This window comes from Salmo trutta, chromosome 9 (assembly GCF_901001165.1).
Source record: "Salmo trutta chromosome 9, fSalTru1.1, whole genome shotgun sequence".
In the NCBI taxonomy this organism is placed as follows: Eukaryota; Metazoa; Chordata; class Actinopteri; order Salmoniformes; family Salmonidae; genus Salmo; species Salmo trutta.
This window is the reverse complement of record NC_042965.1, coordinates 4,316,917-4,337,897: the sequence shown is the minus strand read 5'-3', so window position 1 is coordinate 4,337,897 and position 20,981 is coordinate 4,316,917. Positions and strand designations below refer to the sequence as shown.

At 44.6% G+C, this 20,981-nt stretch overlaps 1 protein-coding gene across 2 annotated transcripts in view; it reads left to right on the top strand.

Moving 5' to 3' along the window:
- Positions 1–20,981, top strand: part of kiaa0825 (KIAA0825 ortholog) — a 148,335-nt gene that overhangs the window by 64,620 nt on the left and 62,734 nt on the right. For both annotated transcript variants that reach the window (XM_029762151.1, XM_029762150.1), the window contains 2 exons: positions 624–791; positions 2,745–2,839. In XM_029762151.1, the coding sequence (XP_029618011.1) occupies positions 624–791; positions 2,745–2,839 (263 nt within the window). The remainder of the gene's footprint in view (positions 1–623; positions 792–2,744; positions 2,840–20,981) is intronic.

The window sequence follows — 20,981 nt, the reverse complement described above, 5'->3', positions numbered from 1 at the left end:
TACTTTTGTTGGGCCAATCAATCAGGGAATACACAGAGAGAGAGAGAGGGCGAGCGAGAGAGGGCGAGCGAGAGAGAGAGAGAACGAGAGAGAGAGAACGAGAGAGAGAACGAGAACGAGAGAGAGCGAGAGAGAGAGAGAGAAAGAGAGAGAAAGAGAGAGAATAAGAGAGAGAGAGAGCGACAGACAGACAGACAGAGAGAGAGAGAGAGAGAGAGAGAGAGAGAGAGAGAGAGAGAGAGAGAGAGAGAGAGAGAGAGAGAGAGAGAGAGAGAGAGACCATTCCAATGTCCATTACTGGATGTCTGGAACTATATCTGTAACTGATTAGTTTCTACTTCTGTTGGGCCAATCAAACAGGGAATAGGTGGTAGGAGAGCATCCCAGTGTCCATTATGTCTGGGTCTGTACTTTTTTAAATCAGAGATGTACTAATTAAAATGATATAATATAATAGGAATTGTGCTAAATGACCTTCCAGATAATTGTCTTTGAAGACAGCTGTACTTGTCCCTGTGCTCTTGAAAATGTGTGAAATGTAAACTCTCTGACCTCTCTCTCTCTCTCTCTCTCTCTCTCTGTCTCTCCCTCCCTCCATCCTTCTGTTCTGTGTGTTTCTCCAGCCACTGTTGAGGTCCAAGCTGTGTGTGTCCAGTGACCCACCAATTGACTCTCCTCAGACAGTGACCTTTGACCTGGGAACAGACCGCCCTGGTCGCCCTGGTCACCCCTCACCCCGGTTCAACCCCCTCCACCAGTTTAACCACATCGGCAGCAGCAAGTTTGACCAGGTGGGTCCTCTGTCCATTCTTCTTATCTTTTTGATACCATTGTTTCAATTAAAAGCTATAGTTAAGCAATAAGTCTGAATGTGTGTGTGTGCATGTACAAGTAACTGCCAAAATAATGGAAACACAATGAGGAATACAAAGTATATTGAAAGCAGTTGCTTCTACACAGGTGTGGTTCCTGAGTTAAGTCAGAATGACTGCTTATTAGCTTGATGGGGGGTCCAGTGAGACCCAGCGGTTCTATTGTTAAGCAATTAACATCCCATCATGCTTAGGATCATTTACAAAAGGGCTGGGCAGGCCATTATTTTGGCAAACCATGGCTATGCCTCCATAGGATGGCAATGCCCCTATCCACAGGTCACGAGTGGTCATTGAATGATCATGAAAACGATGTAAACCATATGCCATGGCCATCTCAGTTACCAGATCTCAACCCAACTGAACACTTATGGGAGATTGTGGAGCAGTGCCCGAGACAGCGTTTTCCAACACCATCAACAAAACCGCCAAATGATGGAATTTTCTGGAGAAGAATGGTGTCACATCCCTCCAGTAGAGTTCCAGACACTTGTAGAATCTATGCCAAGGTGCATTGAAGCTGTTCTGTCTCGTGGTGGCCCATCGCCCTATTATGACACTTTATGCTGGTGATCCATTATTTTAGCAGTTACCTGTATGTGTCTTTAAATTTGGGTCAAGGCCACTAAAGTTGTGTTGAAATGAGGAGTACTGGGTACAGTGACCACCTCAGAAGCTTTTTGGAGATTTCACTATTCTCCATAGGTCTTTCTCTCCTCTCTCTCTCTCTCTCAGAGCAGAATTTAGTATGTGAAGGAGTCCAAAGAAACATTAAAAGGTGAACGAGAAGAGGGAATTTTTACAATTTTTTTAAAAGCGACTTTTAAAGTACAGCTCTTCAAGGCTTTGAGCTGAAGCCCCTTTACCCCAAACGTCGTCCCCTAAGCTTCGCATCAACGTCAAGTTAAAATGTCTGATATTTTAGGAGCTACAGGTAGTTTGGTTCAATGTGAGATAACTTCTCTGTCATGGGACACACAAGCGATATCATACAAAACAATCAAACAAAGTCCCATATTTTCTAGATACAGTTTTCTCTTTGTACCTCTTTGGGATGCGTTGATGCTGTTGTGATCCCTTCTAAAATACCTGCGTTTCTGCTATTGTTCTTCAGAGCAGACACACTATAATCCTCTGGCTTTCTGTTTCTCTCGTTATCAGAGGAGGCTGCATAGCTTTGCATAGAAACACCCTATTAAGAGAATGATTAAAATGCCTTCTCCGCTTTAGGTGCCTGTGTTGTTTGTCAAATCAAATGGAGGGAGGAGAGAAAAAAGCCAGATCCATCAATCACGTCTGAGGGAGAAGAGGGGGGGAGGAGGAGGAGGAGGAGGGAGGGAAGGGTGCAGTAGTCACGTTCCCCTCCTTTTGTCAATTAAACTCAGCCTGGAGTTAAGAGTGACATTTTGGCAATCAAAGCAATCGGAATTTAATTTGCCTTTCCGACAAAGTGCTGTTCTTCCCTGCTCACAAAGGCGGGGGAGGGAGAAAGAGAAAGAGAGAGAGAGAGAGAGAGAGAGAGAGAGAGAGAGAGAGAGGAAGAGAGAAAGAGAGCGAGAAAGAGAGGGAAAGAGAAAGGGGGGCTGGGCGGTGTGCCATGGAGAAAACAGTTCGAAGAGTAACGACTCCCCTCCCCAAATGTATTTATCTTTTTATAAATGATGGCTACATCCCCCCAAATGGATTTATAAATTAATTGCTGTCTTATTGGAATAAAAACCTTCTTGTGCGGACATGATTGATATGGCGTGTCTTCGTCCTCGTTCAGGACCCCCTCCTCCTTAGTTAGTCCACCCCAGCTGGAGCTGTAATTTACTGATCATATTAACTCAGATTAATAACTAACAATAGTGTCTCCTCGTACATCAACAGGCAGCCGTGGGAGACTGGGCCTGGGACTGGGCCACACTGCTGCCAACTTACAAGGGGATGAGTCAGGTGACCTTGAGAGCACTACTGGCCAACAGGTAATGGCTCCTCCCTCTTTTGGGCTGATGTGGTACATAAACATACAATACCTAGGCGGTTGAGTTTCCTGTTTTATGAATGTATTTCCCCAGATCTCCCCCTTCACCAAAATGTCAGACTAGACAGCCAAATCATCAGGGACACTTTTTTTGTGGATGGCGACTTTGCACTCTTACTTTTTCAAAAGACCGGGGCTCCTGTAAGTTTCATGGAAGAAAAGAGAGACAGAAAACAGTCAAAGTGTATGCATTTCTTAGAAAATAACAAGACTAAAGTATTCACTTACTGTAACAAGCTTTGTGAGGAGTGTGAGTGGAATGGAGAGTGGTGTGAGATAAGGGTGCAAGCCCAGGAAGAACGACTGGCCCTCTGCTCTATCCTATTATCTGGGTGGGTGTACTGAGATGTGTGTGTATATACGATGAGCTTGTAGTGTGCCATGATGCAGATGTTGGATCTTAATTTGATCACCCTGTTGCTGGAGAACTTTCCATGAAATGTAAAACTTGTAATGTTAAAAAGGCTTCTGAAGTTTGTTATTTCCCCCTTGAAATGTCATACTTGATTTTCCCTTCCTCAAAATATATCACCCCCTACAAAAATGTCCATGAATTATAATCCAAATAGTAAATAACATTTCCTGTTGCTGCAGGATTATTTTTTGCTGTAGCAAACTGGCTCACATTAAGATCCTACATCTGTAAAGGTGTATTCCGTCAACAGGCCTTGAAGAGGTTATTATCAACTGGGGAGAGGGGGCTAATTTAGATCCTCTTGTCAACTGATTGAAGCGGTGCTCAACTTTTCCAACTTTCTCTCCCTTCCCCTCCTCCCTCCTCCCTCCTTCCCTGCTCTGAACAGGGACATAAATATTTATGCAGGTAGGTGACACATATTAGGCAGCAATACTTCAGCCCACACTCAGCCCTCAATTCACAGCTGTCACCCTGAGAGCTATCAGGCTGCCGTAAGGCTAGTGCACCTTGTCTCGCTGGCCACATGAAATCCATTTTAAATCAACCTCATTGTTACACGCACCTTCTAACAAAGGGCAAGCTCTGTGTCTCTGCCAAGGACACTGTTCTAACAAGGGTGAAGTGCAACGTGCCCGTGTCCCTGGGCTCAGCCCCCTACTCCTCTCAGCCCCCCACCGCCACCACCACTTTGTTGCACATGTGTTCAAAACAGATACTGTCAGGCCTCGTCTGAGCCAAATTACTGCAAGGATTATTCATGAATGGCCCTGAATGGGGATGGCAGAACTGTATGAGGAGAGAGAGGGAGGGTGAGAGAAGGTAAGAGAAAGAGAGGAAGAGAGAGAGAGAGAAAGGGAGAGAGAGAGGGAGAAAGAGAGGGAGAGCGAAACAGAGATAATAGAGATAATTCTGGCATGGAAGGTAGGGACGAGGGGAAAGAGGGAGGACAAAGAGAGAGCGAAAGGGAGAGCAGTCGAGGACGGCAGAGAAGGAGAGTAGGGAGGGTGTAAATATTATAGAATATGATATAATTCCTAATTCATCCTAATCTTGCAGTGAAAGCGTCCAAGATTGTCTAGTTTGCCTCATTAGTCTGCTCTTTGTTGAGAGAGGAGCAGGTTTACAGGGGATTACCAACTGGCTTTGGATTTGACTGAGACGCTCAGAGAAGAAGAAGTTTGCGGGATAGCTCTAAGCTGTCAAAGTTTTCCCCGGTCCCTCTCTCCTTCCTCTATGGTGCCTCTGGGAGGGCATGGAGAACCCCTCAAAGCATAGGAGGACAGACTTGGTTGAAAAACATGATGACGAGGAGACCCGATGGAGGAAGTAGATGATATCGTAGTGAGAATGATGACACTCATTTATTTCACATTGAGTAAAGTAATAACAACTAGGCCTGTTCTATAATCTGATTCATACTTAACTTTTGTTATACTTTACTTCAGCGGTGACTTTGTGACGTTGTCCTCTCCACTAACTCGTCTTCCTTATTGCCACTGAGAAGATTTGATAAGATTTAGCCAGTCTCCTTGTCTGTGAGTCCACAGCCCAGCCTAGCCCGTTCACCCTGGCTATATTGTATTGTGCCAGTGGCATGATAGTTTGAGTGTCTGGACATTAGATCACATTATAATGGAGGGGCTAGGAGTTAAGGGGAAAATCCACCCGGAACCACTCATTCCTATAATTTACAGTGTTATATAACACTAATATGTGAGAACAAATCTATATTTTTATCTTTGTCATTATAATAAGGTTGATAGCAACATGTGTAAATCGTTGTGGGAATTGTTGCAGCTCAAGTCGACTACAAAACCCACAATGCAATGCGCTCTCTATGGGCTGGATGGCTAGCTAGTTAGAAGACAACCTTCCACGTTATGACATCGGCCGGTATTGAAGTCTGACATGTATGATAGACATATTCCTATTAACCCCCAGTGTAGTGAGAGCGGCTCTATCGTCATTCTGAACGAATTTCTGCCTGCTTGAACGGCAATAGCTCAGATACACATGAAAACATGAAATGACCCAGGGATTTGATAGAACATCACTCAGAGATGCACAAAAACAATAATAACATTCAAAATGGGTGAACCTTTACATTAAGAAGCCAGGCTGTTACAGGAGCCTTGTTAAATCCATGGTGGGATGGCTTCATTACGGGACAGGACAGCACACACATGCACACACACGCGCGTATGCACACACACACACACACACACACACACACACACACACACACACACACACACACACACACACACACACACACACACACACACACAGGTACCTTGACACTGTCGTTGAGGCCGACAGGAGCAGAGAGGATTTATACAGGTGTGGGTGTCCTTCTTTGTCACCTGTCACTTTGGCGCTCTGTGGCCGGCATGTCATCCATCATCTCCAGATTGAGCTTTTCAACAGAACCAGCCTGATTAATCCTCTCTAGCCCTCCAGGCCTGCTACCTGACAACTAAGACAGAGCCTCCCAAAATCATCCCCCAGAACTACATGTCACCTCACATTTTATATTTGGCATTTTCGCCATTTAGCAGACGCTCTTATTCAGAGCATGTTTCCAAAAAATTCATCCGCACCGAAACAATGTACAGTGAGAATATCGGACATTGTATAGAGTCATACCGTACATATGAGCTGAAAAGTTCTGAATTTCTTCTGCATTGACATTGGTACTACTGCCTCTGGAACAATAGTGGTGCAGTGCTTTGTGGGAAATGCCAGTCCACGCCACCACACGGATGAGTAGATTTTTAAATCATTGCGATAGACACAGTGCTTTCAGGAAGTAGACAAATACCATCTGTTCCAAACCACCACCATATGGTGGGCTTTTTCCCTGGGAATAAAGTAAAAACAAATATGTCAGAATGTTCGTCTTTCTTTCTCCACGGATGCTGATCAACCTGAGGAGAGGCTCTCTGGTTCTCAACATGCCTGAATTAATGGTCTCGGCTGGGGAGGGAGGGGTGAAGGGGGAGGAGAGGACTATTGTTTATTCGTCTTAAAGGTGATGTTAGTTTGTCTCCGTGGAGTTTTAAATTGATCTCAGCGTTTCCCAACCTTTTTTTCCCCAGGGCCCTCTATGAAAAATGTCACCATTTTGTTGTTTTGAAGCTCATTTTCTGCAATTCAACGTAGTTTAACAACACCTCTTTTAGATAGGCTATTTAATTATACTAATGGATCAGGAAAATAAAGTAATAATTGTAGACCTCTACAAGTTTGGTTCATCCTTGGGAGCAATTTCCAAATGCCTGAAGGTGCCATGTTCATCTGTACAAACAATAGTACGCAAGTTTAAACACCATGGGACCACGCAACCTTCATACCACTCAGGAAGGAGACACGTTCTGTCTCCTAGAGATGAACATACTTTGGTGCGAAAAGTGCAAATCAATCCCAGAACAACAGCAAAGGACCTTGTGAACTTAATGCGGCAGATGTATGAGGAAACAGGTACAAAAGTATCTATATCCACATTAAAATTAGTCATATATCGACATAACCTGAAAGGCCGCTCAGCAAGGAAGAAGCCACTGCTCTAAAACCGCCATAAAAAAGTCCGACTACGCTTTGCAACTGCACATGGGGACAAAGATCGTACTTTTTGGACAAATGTCCTCTGGTCTGATGAAACAAAAATAGAACTGTTTGGCCATAATGACCATCGTTATGTTTGGAGGAAAAAGGGGGAGGCTTGCAAGCCGAAGAACACCATCCCAACCGTGAAGCACGGTGGTAGCAGCATCATGAGGATGGAAAATTATGTGGATATATTCAAGCAACATCTCAAGACATCAGTCAGGAAGTTAAAGCTTGGTCGCAAATGGGTCTTCCAAGTGGACAATGACCCCAAGCATACTTCCACAGTTGTTGCAAAATGGCTTAAGGACAACAAAGTCAATGTTTTGGAGTGGCCATCACAAAGCCCTGACCTCAATCCTATAGAAAATGTGTTGGCAGAACTGAAAAAGCATGTGCGAGCAAGGAGGCCTACAAACCTGACTCGGTTACACCAGTCAGGAGGAATGGGCCAAAATTCACCCAACTTATTGTGGGACGCTTGTGGAAGGCTACCCGAAACGTTTGGCCCAAGTTAAACAATTTAAAGGCAATGCTACCAAATAGTAATTGAGTGTATGTAAACTTCTGACCCACAGCGAATGTGATGAAAGAAATACAAGCTGAAATAAATCATTCTCTCTACTATTATTGACATTTCACATTGTCAAAATAAAGTGGTGATGCTAACTGACCTAAAACAGGGAATTTTTACTACGATTAAATATCAGGAATTGTGAAAAACTGAGTTTAAACGTATTTGGCTAAGGTATATGTAAACGTCCAACTTCATCTGTACATATTCTCTTTTGCAGAAAGTGAACAGATCAATTGACAGCGACAGAGTCACAATTTTTTTTCACACAATTTCTTTGACTCTTCGACTTTAAAAGGTTGTAACTCAGATTCTGAATGTCATAAAGACAAAGCAAAGATATTCCCATGTGTATCAGAGTTGTGTCTCCCTCTGGCATTTTACCACTTGTTTCTAACCTAAAGCATCACAGATTTGTGCATAATTTGAGATTGGTATAAACAATCACAATTCATTATTTTACCCCTCAAATCAAGGAAGGTCCCACACCCCCACTAAATGGTGGCGCACCCTATGCGGGGTGCGCCCTCTAGGTTGGGAACATATGTGACTCGACCAGGATTGGATAGTAACTGATGACATGCAATCAGCTACATGTAATCTGTTTACAAAAAAACTGTCACTGTAATCAGTTATGTTGCCAGCAAAAAAAATATTTAATCAGATTACAGATACTTTTGAAAAAGTATATGATTACTTATTGGATTACTTTTGAATTCGGAAAGGATGTTGCATTGATAACTTTATGTTTTCTCAATGACATTCAATTCAGCATTGAAAAAAGGCGCAAGTTTGTTTGTTCCACCTGAACAAGTCTGACCACAAATCAGAGACCACTATGATGACACACCAAATGAATTTGATGGATGCTTTATTCTTCTTTGAATTACTCTTAAGGGGAAAGTAATCCAAAAGGAACTGAACATAATCAGATTACGTTACTGAGTTTGAGTAATCCAAAAATGATGTTACTGATGACAATTTTGGACAGGTAACTAGTAACTGTAAAGGATTATATTAAAAAAGTAACCTACCCAACCCTGGACTCGTTGAACTCCGACATCACAGGCAGAACAGAGCTATCAAGGTTAGGGAGAGTGACGTTTCTGCGGTATGGAAGAAACAGCCAGTTTCTGAAGCCGTCGGCTGTCCTCCATCTTGTGAGCTAGGAAATTCAAAAGACTGTCACTTTTGAAAGTCAGTAGCATGTGATGTGTCATTGAGCAAGGACTCCTTTTTTCTCCTCTGTTCCCTCGTGGTGGTGTCCCTCTGACTGACTGACTGACAGGTCGGGACAGAAAAGCGTTCCTGTTGCTGGAATACATCTTTTGTCTCGTTGGTTCTACACACTTTTTTTTGTACTTCTCCGTTTGGACAGCACTGACATATTACGGTTTTCATTAGCTGTAATTTGTGGCCTCATTTCTAATCATTGCATACCAAATATACCTAAAAAAATGCGTGTGCCAGTTTTCACACAAAATTTGGCATTTATAAAAACTGAACTTGACATAAGAATGTGCTTAGCTCCCACAAACTTTAGACCATGTGTACACCCAGTTTCTAGTGGTTGAAGTACTGCATTGCAAGCAGGCAAGTAGCCTAGTATTTTGTGGAGATGGGGGATATGATGACATGCTTATTCATAATAATTAAATCAGGTAAATAAAATGCAATCATTTGCCATTAGTGAGAATCCTTTTTTGGGGGGTTGCATCTTTGCATTCTAAAATAATTAGAAATAAGCATCGAATGTATTTCCTATTTTATTTCCATGATCATTACAGAATAAATTGTTCACGTTTTCTGACTGTGATGGTTTCATACTCACGAAGAAGCCTATAGGCCTACAACGTCCCATTTCTCAGTTAATTGGACCCACTTTACAATAGTGAACAGATCAACTAGACCCTATTTCAAGTATATTGCTCTATGCGATCCGATCCGGAGCACAGTTTACGTCTGAAATTCAAAGGTTGAAATATCTCAAGTAAACAATATTTAATTTATAAACATAATATATAATACGTATTTTCATAATAATTGCAGAATAAATTCATGGGTTCATATTCAGCCATGTCACCCGTGGTACAAGTCAGTGTTCAACGTCCCTCCGTGTCTGAGGACATTGGGTGATGACGTGGAAACTGGCCACTAGGGGGCAACAGTGAGCGCTGTTAACTTCAAGTCGGTTCCGGTTTTATGGATAGGGATGATGGATGGGCGTAAGCATCTGCCTCTGGTGCCCAAGGTTGCATGTTTGAATCCATCGATAGAAAACTGTTTTTGAGATTTTTGTTTTAAGCCTATCCCAAGCCTTAACCCTTACTGTAACCATTCCTAACCATTCCCTACCTAACTTTAAAAAATGCGGAGTTAATGCCAAAAGTTAGCCTTAAACACGTTTGGAACAACTTCGAAATTTGACGCTTGAGAAACATGGATGAACGTCTAATTCTGTCTTGAAACTGTGAGAGCTTGTTGGAACGATGCGTATTTTTCAGGCGGAGTTTTAATTCTCGTTTACGCACGCACAGTTTCAGGACGCGTCTGATTTACAAAGGGAATCATACGTATGTATGGCATGCGCCAACTTTATGAATCTCAATGTGTTGGGACATGTGCAGTCTTTCCAGAAATGGCGCACACAGATATTTAGTTTTAAACGTACGCAACGGTTATAAATTACGCCCCTGGTGTGGTTTTGTGTGTAGTGTGTGTGCGTGCATGTGTTCGTGCATGTGTGTGTGTGTGTGTGTGTGTGTGTGTGTGTGTGTGTGTGTGTGTGTGTGTGTGTGTGTGTGTGTGTGTGTGTGTGTGTGTGTGTGTGTGTGTGCCTGCATACGTGTGTGAGTGAGTGTCTGTGTAGTGGTCTGTGTGCATGCTCGCGCGCACACGTGTGTGCGTGTGTGTTATCTGGTGGTTTGCTCCGAAGGCGAATAAATCAGTGATGCCTGGGATAAGGCCGTGGCCCTTCCTCACACGGCACAGACAGGTTGAGAGGCTCATTAATCAAGCGCCGAGTCACAGATGTGATGGCTTCCACACAAACCGCCAGCAGACTGTGAAAGTCACATCCAACTGAGTCAACTGTCAGGTAGGCAGGCAGAGCCGAACTTCTCCCCTCTCCGGGTCTCTCTCTCTCGCACTCTTCCTTTTTCTGTCTCTTATTCTCTGCTTTACTTTCTACCTTGCCTTTCCATTCTCACCTCCAGTGTGATGCCCCAGTGTGGTCCATCTGAAACAATAGTCTTGTCTTTCTAACAATGTGTTATATAAGGTAAATCGGTTCTGAAAATGGAGTCGCTACAGTAGAATGTAGTAGTCGATGTTGGCTACTGTGTGGTGACAGTGGCCCATATGCTGTTTACTCCTCTAACGACTTCCTGTACACCAATAGCTCCAGCAACAGTGCTAGAGAAACCCCTCTCCAGGCTCAAACAGCCCAGGAGCCTCATTTCCTCTCCGATCAAACAACGCGAAAAACAGCCATGTTGCTGTTTGCCACGGCTCCTTCTACCATCAGATGGCGCCACGGTGAGCACCCGTCTCGACTCGTCACTGCGCCGCCTGAGATCCCCTTAATCTGCTTTAAAGTCCTCCCAGCCGGGAGAGTGAGTGACAAAGCCACCCGTGCCTGATTAAAAAAGCGGTCCCTGGATGCGACAGATCTAATGACAGGCCGGGTGGCGAGCAGCGGCTGGCGTGCGTGGAGGGAGGGAGGGAGGCGTGCATGCCGTGGCTCTGGATTGGGGAGGCGTACCCCCTGCGTGTGTCTCATTACCCCCTCCAACCTTCGTCCGCCAAGTGCCAAGCACTCCGCCATTTGCATGGTGGCCAGGAAAATATAATTATTAGAGGGATTCGTGCCTGTCACCATTAATCTGTGACTTAGTGATGGGCTGGGACCAGGACTTGGAGATGGAGGCTCACTCACTCACACGAGTTATCTGTTACTCAAACATTTGGGGCTACATTTCAGTCTGTAGTTTTCTGTAGTTTCAGATGACTGTGTAGTTGTTGTTTCAGATGACTGTGTAGTTGTAGTTTCAGATGACTGTGTAGTTGTAGTTTCAGATGACTGTGTGGATATAGTTTCAGATGACTGTGTAGATATAGTTTCAGATGACTGTGTAGTTGTAGTTTCAGATGACTGTGTAGTTGTAGTTTCAGATGACTGTGTGAATGTAATTTCAGATGACTGTGTAGTTGTAGTTTCAGGTGACAGTGTATTGTAGTTGTAGTTTCAGATGACTGTGTAATGTAGTTGTAGTTTCAGATTACTGTGTAGTTGTAGTTTCAGATGACTGTGTGGATATAGTTTCAGATGACTGTGTGGATATAGTTTCAGATGACTGTGTAGTTGTAGTTTCAGATGACTGTGTAGTTGTAGTTTCAGATGACTGTGTGGATGTAGTTTCAGATGACTGTGTAGTTGTCGTTTCTGGTGACTGTGTACTGTAGTTGTAGTTTCACATGACTATGTACTGTAGTTGTAGTTTTACATGACTGTGTACTGTAGTTGTAGTTTCAAATGAAGGTGTGGTTGTAGTTTCAGATGACTGTGTACTGTAGTTGTAGTTTCAGATGACTGTGTACATGACTTGTAGTTTCACTTGACTGTGTAGTTGTAGTTTCACATTCTTGTGTAGTGTAGTTGTAGTTTCAGATGACAGTGTAGTGTAGTTGTTGTTTCAGATGACTGTGTAGTTGTAGTTTCAGATGACAGTGTAGTGTAGTTGTAGTTTCACATTACTGTGTAGTGTAGTTGTAGTTTCAGATGACAGTGTAGTGTAGTTGTAGTTTCACATGACTTTGTAGTGTAGTTGTAGTTTCAGATGACAGTGTAGTGTAGTTGTAGTTTCACATGACTGTGTAGTTGTAGTTTCAGATGACAGTGTAGTGTAGGTGTAGTTTCAGGTTACTGTGTACTGAAGTTGTAGTTTCAGATGACTATGTAGTTGTAGTTTCAGATGACAGTGTACTGTAGTTGTAGTTTCAGGTTACTGTGTACTGAAGTTGTAGTTTCAGGTTACTGTGTACTGAAGTTGTAGTTTCAGATGACTATGTAGTTGTAGTTTCAGATGACTGTGTAGTTGTAGTTTCAGATGACTGTGTGGATGTAGTTTCACATGACTGTAGTTGTAGTTTCAGATGACTGTGTGAATGTAATTTCAGATGACTGTGTAGTTGTAGTTTCAGGTGACAGTGTATTGTAGTTGTAGTTTCAGATGACTGTGTACTGTAGTTGTAGTTTCAGATTACTGTGTAGTTGTAGTTTCAGATGACTGTGTGGATATAGTTTCAGATGACTGTGTGGATATAGTTTCAGATGACTGTGTAGTTGTAGTTTCAGATGACTGTGTAGTTGTAGTTTCAGATGACTGTGTGGATGTAGTTTCAGATGACTGTGTAGTTGTCGTTTCTGGTGACTGTGTACTGTAGTTGTAGTTTCACATGACTATGTACTGTAGTTGTAGTTTTACATGACTGTGTACTGTAGTTGTAGTTTCAAATGAAGGTGTGGTTGTAGTTTCAGATGACTGTACTGTAGTTGTAGTTTCAGATGACTGTGTACATGACTTGTAGTTTCACTTGACTGTGTAGTTGTAGTTTCACATTCTTGTGTAGTGTAGTTGTAGTTTCAGATGACAGTGTAGTGTAGTTGTTGTTTCAGATGACTGTGTAGTTGTAGTTTCAGATGACAGTGTAGTGTAGTTGTAGTTTCAGATGACTGTGTAGTTGTAGTTTCAGATGACAGTGTAGTGTAGTTGTAGTTTCACATTACTGTGTAGTGTAGTTGTAGTTTCAGATGACAGTGTAGTGTAGTTGTAGTTTCACATGACTTTGTAGTGTAGTTGTAGTTTCAGATGACAGTGTAGTGTAGTTGTAGTTTCACATGACTGTGTAGTGTAGTTGTAGTTTCAGATGACAGTGTACTGTAGTTGTAGTTTCAGGTTACTGTGTACTGAAGTTGTAGTTTCAGATGACTATGTAGTTGTAGTTTCAGATGACTGTGTACTGTAGTTGTAGTTTCAGATTACTGTGTACTGAAGTTGTAGTTTCAGATGACTATGTAGTTGTAGTTTCAGATGACTGTGTAGTTGTAGTTTCAGATGACTGTGTGGATGTAGTTTGACATGACTGTGTAGTGCTAAACAGAGTCCCAAACCAGACAGCTGTCACCCTCCATCCTGTCATCCTGTCGCCCCCCCCAACACCATTCTGATTGGCAGGCCTCCTGTTTTCCCTTAATTCCTCTTGATTTAGCCAATAAATTACACTTCCAAACCTGCTAAAGCATTTACAGGTATTAGGAGCAGAACACGCCACAATTAAGGCCCCTTCAGGTAATTACAGGGCTAATTTAACGGCAAGCAACTGCCACTTCTCTATGTTCAACATGTTGCCCCCGTTTGGCTGTTTCTCCATCATACTTCAGAATGGGAAATGAAATTCCCTTTTTTTCATAGACTTTTTGCGTTAGGCTAACTAAACACTTTATGTAAAAATAATGACAGATCCCCTACAGAATGTAAATTCTCTTGGGAAAAAAGGGTTCCAAAGGGGCTGTTTCGGCTGTCCCCACAGGATAACCCCTTTTGGTTGCAGGTAGTACTCTGTGGAAAGAGTTCTACCTGGAACCCAAAAGGGTTTTACCTGGAACCCAAAAAGGGTATAAGAAAAAAAAAATTCTAGGGGTGTATGACATAAAACAGCTTGCTTCATATTTTAGACCAAATTCTTTACACTTTACACCCCTCCATGACCAGACATTCACATGGTATCCTGCCTTCTTCTGTTATTATGATATCAGTATCAGTACGGTCAGTATGATGTGGTGACCCACAGCCTGCTACACTGGTGTCTCCAGAGGTCTCTAACGTAAAGCAGGCCTGTCAGGCTGATGTCTCAGTGGTGATCACATCTTGTCCTGGAGGTTGGAGTACAGGTGGAAGTGTATCTGATGCCCCAGAGGGTTGCCTGATGAGGGGGTCAGACCTCCACCCCAGCCCCTGGGCAGATGGTCAGCTTGCCTTCTCAAAGCCAAGACACATTGAGCGGTCATTGCGATTCAGTGACATTTATCTGTAATAGACTTTTGCGAGGGGTGGGGAGGTGTGTGTGCGTGCGCGTGGGTGGGTGTTTGTGTGTACTCACTCATGCATACGTGTGTGTGTGTGTGTGTGCGTACACACACACACATACAGACTTTTAGTAGTAGGTGTGTGGTGAAGGTTGTTGGACCATGGTTGAGAAGGAGAGCCTGTCACTACATATGCCCTTCCCATGGCCCTGGAAGATAAGTTCACAAAGCCAAAGTAATTATCCACTCATCTCTCACTACAGGCTGTGTGGTTAGACATATGCCTGTGTGTGTGTGTGTGTGTGTGTGTGTGTTGTGTGTGTGTGTGTGTGTGTGTGTGTGTGTGTGTGTGTGTGTGTGTGTGTGTGTGTGTGTGTGTGTGTGTGTGTGTGTGTGTGTGTGTGTGTGTGTGTGTGTGTGTGTGTGTGTGTCTCTCCTAGTATTCTTTTCACATGTGTGATGGAAAGAAAGAAAACATTGATATCTCGGATGGAACTGTTAAGATATGCATTGTTGTGTTAGATTGCTCACATCATTGTGTCCCCTGAATGGCTCAGAATGGAGGATGGTGGGCTACAGGGCATATCCACTGACCTGAACACTCTTGCTCACTGACCCTGTAACTCTGTAGAGTGCACGTAATTGCCGACATTTGGTTGTTTGTCTCTTTAACTGCCAACGGTGACCGTGTTTGACGAGGCCTCTGGACTCCTGTCCTGATGTATGACGTTTAGGCCATTTTTGCATTAAACTCCTCTCTCTTTCCTCTGTCTCTCTCCTCACTGTTTCCCCTCTCTCTCTCTCTCTCTCTCTCTCTCTCTCTCTCTCTCTCTCTCTCTCTCTCTCTCTCTCTCTCTCTCAAATTGCTTCACCCATGTCCTCCTTTGTCTTGACAGCGGTACACCCATTTAAAGTGAACACTCCACATGGCCAGAGCCTACCTCCCTATTCTTCTAAACCCACATACACACCATTTCATTCCCCTCCCCTCTCGTCCTTCCATCGGCTCCCTCCCCATTCACCTGGTCTTGTTAGCGGTCCTCTTACTGTCTCAAGCTGGGCTGCGGGGTGTGTGTATAGCCTGGCCTTTGTTATATTTCACTCCTCCGCTTTCTGGATGCCACGCTTTGAACAAATGCCTCAAATACGGACCCACAAAATATCATCATTCACCCTGTCACTCAGCACACCACCTGCAATCTTCTGTGCAGTGGGGTGCCCAACCACAGCGTCTAAACAGGGTATATGCACTCTAGAGCAATCAGAGGTCTTGCTGTTCCAAATGCCTCTTTCTGTCCAGTCCTTTTCACTGAAAGCATCAAGCACTACACAGTCTTTCAACAAGGATAAGGGTAGTCCAGTATTCCATCTTTGCATTCTTCTATCTGTGTATAAACTCAGCTGGGTTATAAAAGCAGGTCTGGGCTTGGCCCTCTTAACGCAGCGGACTGATTCAATGGATAGGAAAGATGCCGTCGCGCCGGAAGCTTCCGGGTGCTGCTTTTGATTGACTAGGACCGTAGTCTTCCAAACCTTTGCTCTTTGTTACTCTCTGCTAAGGCTAGCTGTTCTTGGTTTTCCTCTGGGCAGAAGCACGGGTTCAAATAGAATCGTTTGTCTCTTTCTTTGCATATCCCGTAAGTGTAAAATATATGCCTTAAGTTCTAAGAGTTCTGCTACACAATCCAACTTTAGAATCGTCTCCTTTGTAAGACGCAGGGGATTTTGCTTGTGATGTGACAGGTTGCTGTGTTAGCCCAAGTTGTTTTTGACAGAGCACAAAGAAGGGAGAGAAAAAAAAGATAAAAGCAGCATATTGAATTTTTCTTCAGAGGTGGATTGCAGTCGCTGGAATCAATTTTTTTATTTCTCTTTCTTACTTTAAAACGTCTTTGTTTACTCAATGTCTTTACTCTGTCATGACTGTTACGCACATTCTGTCTGATCGAATTTGGCCCTTGGAGAAATGTAGTGGCCCTGAGCGCTTATTTGAATTCACGGCCGGACTGGTTGGAAGCATCTTTTGCAGATCTATTTTTGTGCTATGATGAAAACCACTATTTTCTTTTACTTTTGACCGAATGCAATTTGTGATTGCATGACACATTTTACTGCTACATGGCAGCCGGTCTATGAGATGTCCATTTTGGATCACTGTTTTATCTCCCTGGCCCATCTCTCTTTCTCTCTCTTCACCTCTCTACCGCTTCACTTCTCCATCTCTTTCCCTCATTCACCTGTCTGTGTTATTTTGAAATTTCTGTGTGCGTGTGCACAAGGATCCGTGCATGTGTGCGCATGGGCGCGCGTGCGCGTGCGTGTGTGTGTGCGTGTGTGTGTGCATGTGTGTGTGTGTGTGTGTGTGTAGCCACTGTCGGTCCAGGGCTGTACCAGACAATCACTCACCCGCGTCTTCCTGTCCGCAACTCTAGCCCTGCCTCCCTCCCTGTCTCCTTCAGCCTCCTCCAAGAGGTCTCAATGCCAGTGTGTGGTAGACCTCCCACTGTTCTCAAGGTTGTCCTCATCCTCACCTCTCTCCTCCACCCTAACACCTGAAGGGAATTTGACGGGTTTGAGGATGTGAGGGTTGACTTGCTTCTCTCACTCATGCTCTCCTCCTGTCTCTTCCCTCCTTTTTCTCCTCCTCTCTTGATCTTTTCTTGGAAACCCAGCCACCTGCTGGCACGCTGCCCATAGTTTGACACCTCTTTCCTTGTTTTGGGATGTCAGCCTGCCTGTAGTTTTCTCTAGGCCCTGCCAACAGTGTGGGGCTTCTGCAGGTATGCCTCCACTGCAGGTATGGAGCCCTCTCCTTGTGAACCATGAGAGGGCAAGGGCACAGGCGAGACGAGTAAACTCGGTGCGGGTATGTGCAGGCTTCTTGAAGAGAGCACATCAGCATGTGTACCTACCGGTGGCAGTGTTTTCCAGTACGCTGGTTGTAGTCTACTGAAGCTGTAGTGAATGTGTCAGGAGTGCCTGTTGCAGAGGAGAGGAGCCACAGCCTGATGTATGTCTGTGCAGCTCAGTGCTGAGATATTGCTGTTGTCTGTGTTACTCACCACAACATCTTTGGCATGACAGTGCTGATAATAATCCATCTCCCTCCTTCTATTTCTCTCACCCTCACTCTGACGTACCACGTCTCCCTCTCAATCGCTCAAGCCCATTTCTCTCTCTCTCCGTCTCCCCCTTTCTCTCTCCCTCTTTCTATATATCGCCCATTCTTTCTCTGTCCCTTGTCTCTCTCTCTCTCTATCTCTCTTTTTCTCTCTCTTTCTTTTTCTCTCTCTGTCTCCCCCCACTGCATCTCTTCTTCTCTCTTTCATTGTCACATTATAATGGAGCACTTTGAGAATACATAGTAGGGGGACTTACTGTTGGGAAGTGTGTGCCTGCGTGCAAGGCAGCATTTACAAAGGGCTCTACCCTCAGGAGGCAATAGATCACTGCAGTGGGGAAGAGGAGAGAGCGTACAGTAGTGCTCGTTTACAGCGGGTGATCAGCATACAGCCAGCTAGCTACAGAGAATCAAAGCTTGGCTATTTATTTTAGGGGCACATTTGTGCGTCGGAGAACAGTGACCGGAACTATCAAAGGCCTCATCCACAAATGAAGCTGTCAAAGTGGGCCGACAGCTGAGTCCTGAGGCGAAGTTCTCCCTCTCGCTCTCTCCCCCAGTTATTCTGATCGCCATGAAAACCTTGCAGCTCAGAGAAAAGGCCAAAACGAACCAAGAGCGTGTGTAACGGCGTCCGTGATGAGATGAATTATGAATGTGCCGAGAGGATTAGACAACAATGAGTAAAATCACTGGGATCCTCCTCTAGCTTCCTCACCCTGAGCACATTCACTAATTAGTACTTTCACACACACGCACGCACGCGCACGCACGCGCACGCACGCGCACGCGCACACACGCGCACACACACACACACACAGACACACATGCACACACAGACATACACGCACACACGTACGCACACACACACACAAACACACAGACATACACACACACACACACACACACACACACATTGCACCATTATTGCATTAGGCACACCAAGTTATGAGTCACTGTATTGTATACTGTTGAGTTAATATAATTAGCATTGCAAATGTTTGTGTAATGTTAATATGATTGTATGATTCTGTAAATGTTGTAGATTTTGTATCAGGGTGCTATTCATGGTTTAGGCAGTTATACTATGCTACCCCGTATGCATAGGCAATTACCTTAGCAATTCCACAGTTACATGAAAAGTATCATCACTCATTTTCTTCAGCTGTTAATAGGTAGCAAGCATAATGTGGAACGGTTAGATTTAAATAAGTATGACCTTTCCCCCCTTTGTGGCCTTCTTCTACGATTGCGTACACACTGTGAAAACATAACATTTCAAATAGAGATCTATATTTTTCGCATAATTGCGCAGTGTATTTGTATAAAAGACACAATTCAAACCAACTAATTAGTATCCATGCACCGATATAGAGAGAGGGAGAGAGGGAAAGGCGGTGGGAGGAGGGGGTGAGGGTAGATAATTAGACTGAATTAAGCCATCTCTTTTAATCCATCCCTTGAAAGAGAGAAAGAAAGGACGGGATTTAGGGGGCTGGGGTGAGGTCTACACATTCACCCCACTGCACTTTACTTCTCATCCAGGCTCTCCCTCTCTCCCTCCCTCTCTCCCTCCCTCTCTCTCTCCCTCCCTCTCCCTTGTTTTTCCTCCTGTGTCTGACACTCTCGCTGAATGTGTGGGAACTGGGAGGCATGGTGCTTTAAAGACACCGAATGGATCAGCTTGTGTTTCTAAGGCTGTAGAAGTGTCCCATTGTCATGATGTCAGTGCAACTCAAGAAGGCTGACCTCTGGACCCTATGGATTCATGTGTGCCCATCGCCCCCCATTTTTACAGGCCAGATTGCCATTGTCCGCCCACTAGGGGGTATCCAAGCCTTTTGCTATGGAATTCAAGGCACTTATAGCCGACGACACAAAACGTTATTCTGCCGAGCCGCGCCATCATCCACTCGTCTCTCTCTCCAAGCCCTCCCCCTGACTCGGGCTCTCTCCCTTACTCTCGCTGTCTCTCTCTCTCTCTCTTTCACACACACACTGGCTCTCTTGCCGTCTCTGATGGTCGGTATCCAAAAATATAGCATGCGCCGCCAGGTGTCGCAAATACATCGTCGGAGGGTTGTGGTTTCAGTGGAAATAAGTCAAGGCACGTATGTGGGGGATGTGAGCTGACTGGAGCTCTGTGTGTGTGTGTGTGTGTGTGTGCATGTGTACGTGTGCGTGCACGTGCGCGCGCGTGTGTGTGTGTGGAGGTCAGAACAGGTCACTAGATTGTCCCTCAGATGTTTGATATTTCATGTATAAGAGAGGGCTAGAGTGAAGGGAGAAGTACGTCCATGACAGAGGCATCTGCTGCCACAATCCGCCACCTCAGCACACAGAAAAAGAAGAGTGGACTCAACAATGAAAAGGGCTGCTTTATCCAGAGAGGGTTAGAAAGGGAAAAACCTGCAGGATCAGAAGGGGAGCAAGAATAACAACTGACAAACTCTGAAAAATCATTGCAAATCAACGATGCTAATTACCGTGCGCACGCACACGTACACAACCCCCATTCCACAAAGGCTACACACACATAGATGTATTCTTCCTGAGAAATGACTAAGAGAAATACGCTGTGTTTGAAAGCGCTTTGTTTGCAGTTGAAGGGGGGGGGGGGGAAGAGACACAGCCTGCATGCCTGCGCGTACGTCCTCAGATCCGGCTGTGTTAGAGCCAGAGATTCCCCAGAGTGGAGCTATCCCAACAACACAGACTCGCTCCTTCAGGGAGAAAAGTTTACTGCCTGACGCTTTTGTAGTGAGACTCAAAAGAGTTGCGGCAGTCAGCATTAAAAGGCCCAGATCTAAGCAGACGCCTCCAACAGAAATACCTACAGATGAGGGGGGAAACGGGGAAGATTGAGACATTAAAGACAAACGTTAAACGCTCTCTTTATGTACGCTTAGTAGCCCGTCGACGACAACAAAAACAAAACTACAACCGTAATCGCAGCGCTCTTTGTTTGTGCGTTTTCTTCTTCTTCTTTGAGGCAGTTGTAGACGCTGATTTAATATTCACCCCGGGTGGTTACCAGGGCAATGTGGTGGCGGTGGCTGCATGGTGGATCGATGACATCATGGTGGTTGGGCTGATGTATTGTTGTGTGTGTGTGTGTGTGAGAGGCAGAGGGCCTGGGTGCTGGCTAGACTTGGCAGCCCGGGCTGGCTTCATCAGATCATGGCGGCGGGCTGGCGGTGGCATGGCATGGTGGTCTGTTGTGGCGTGCATCTCTCTGCCCCTCCCCGTGTCCCTGCCTCTATCCACACATAGCACA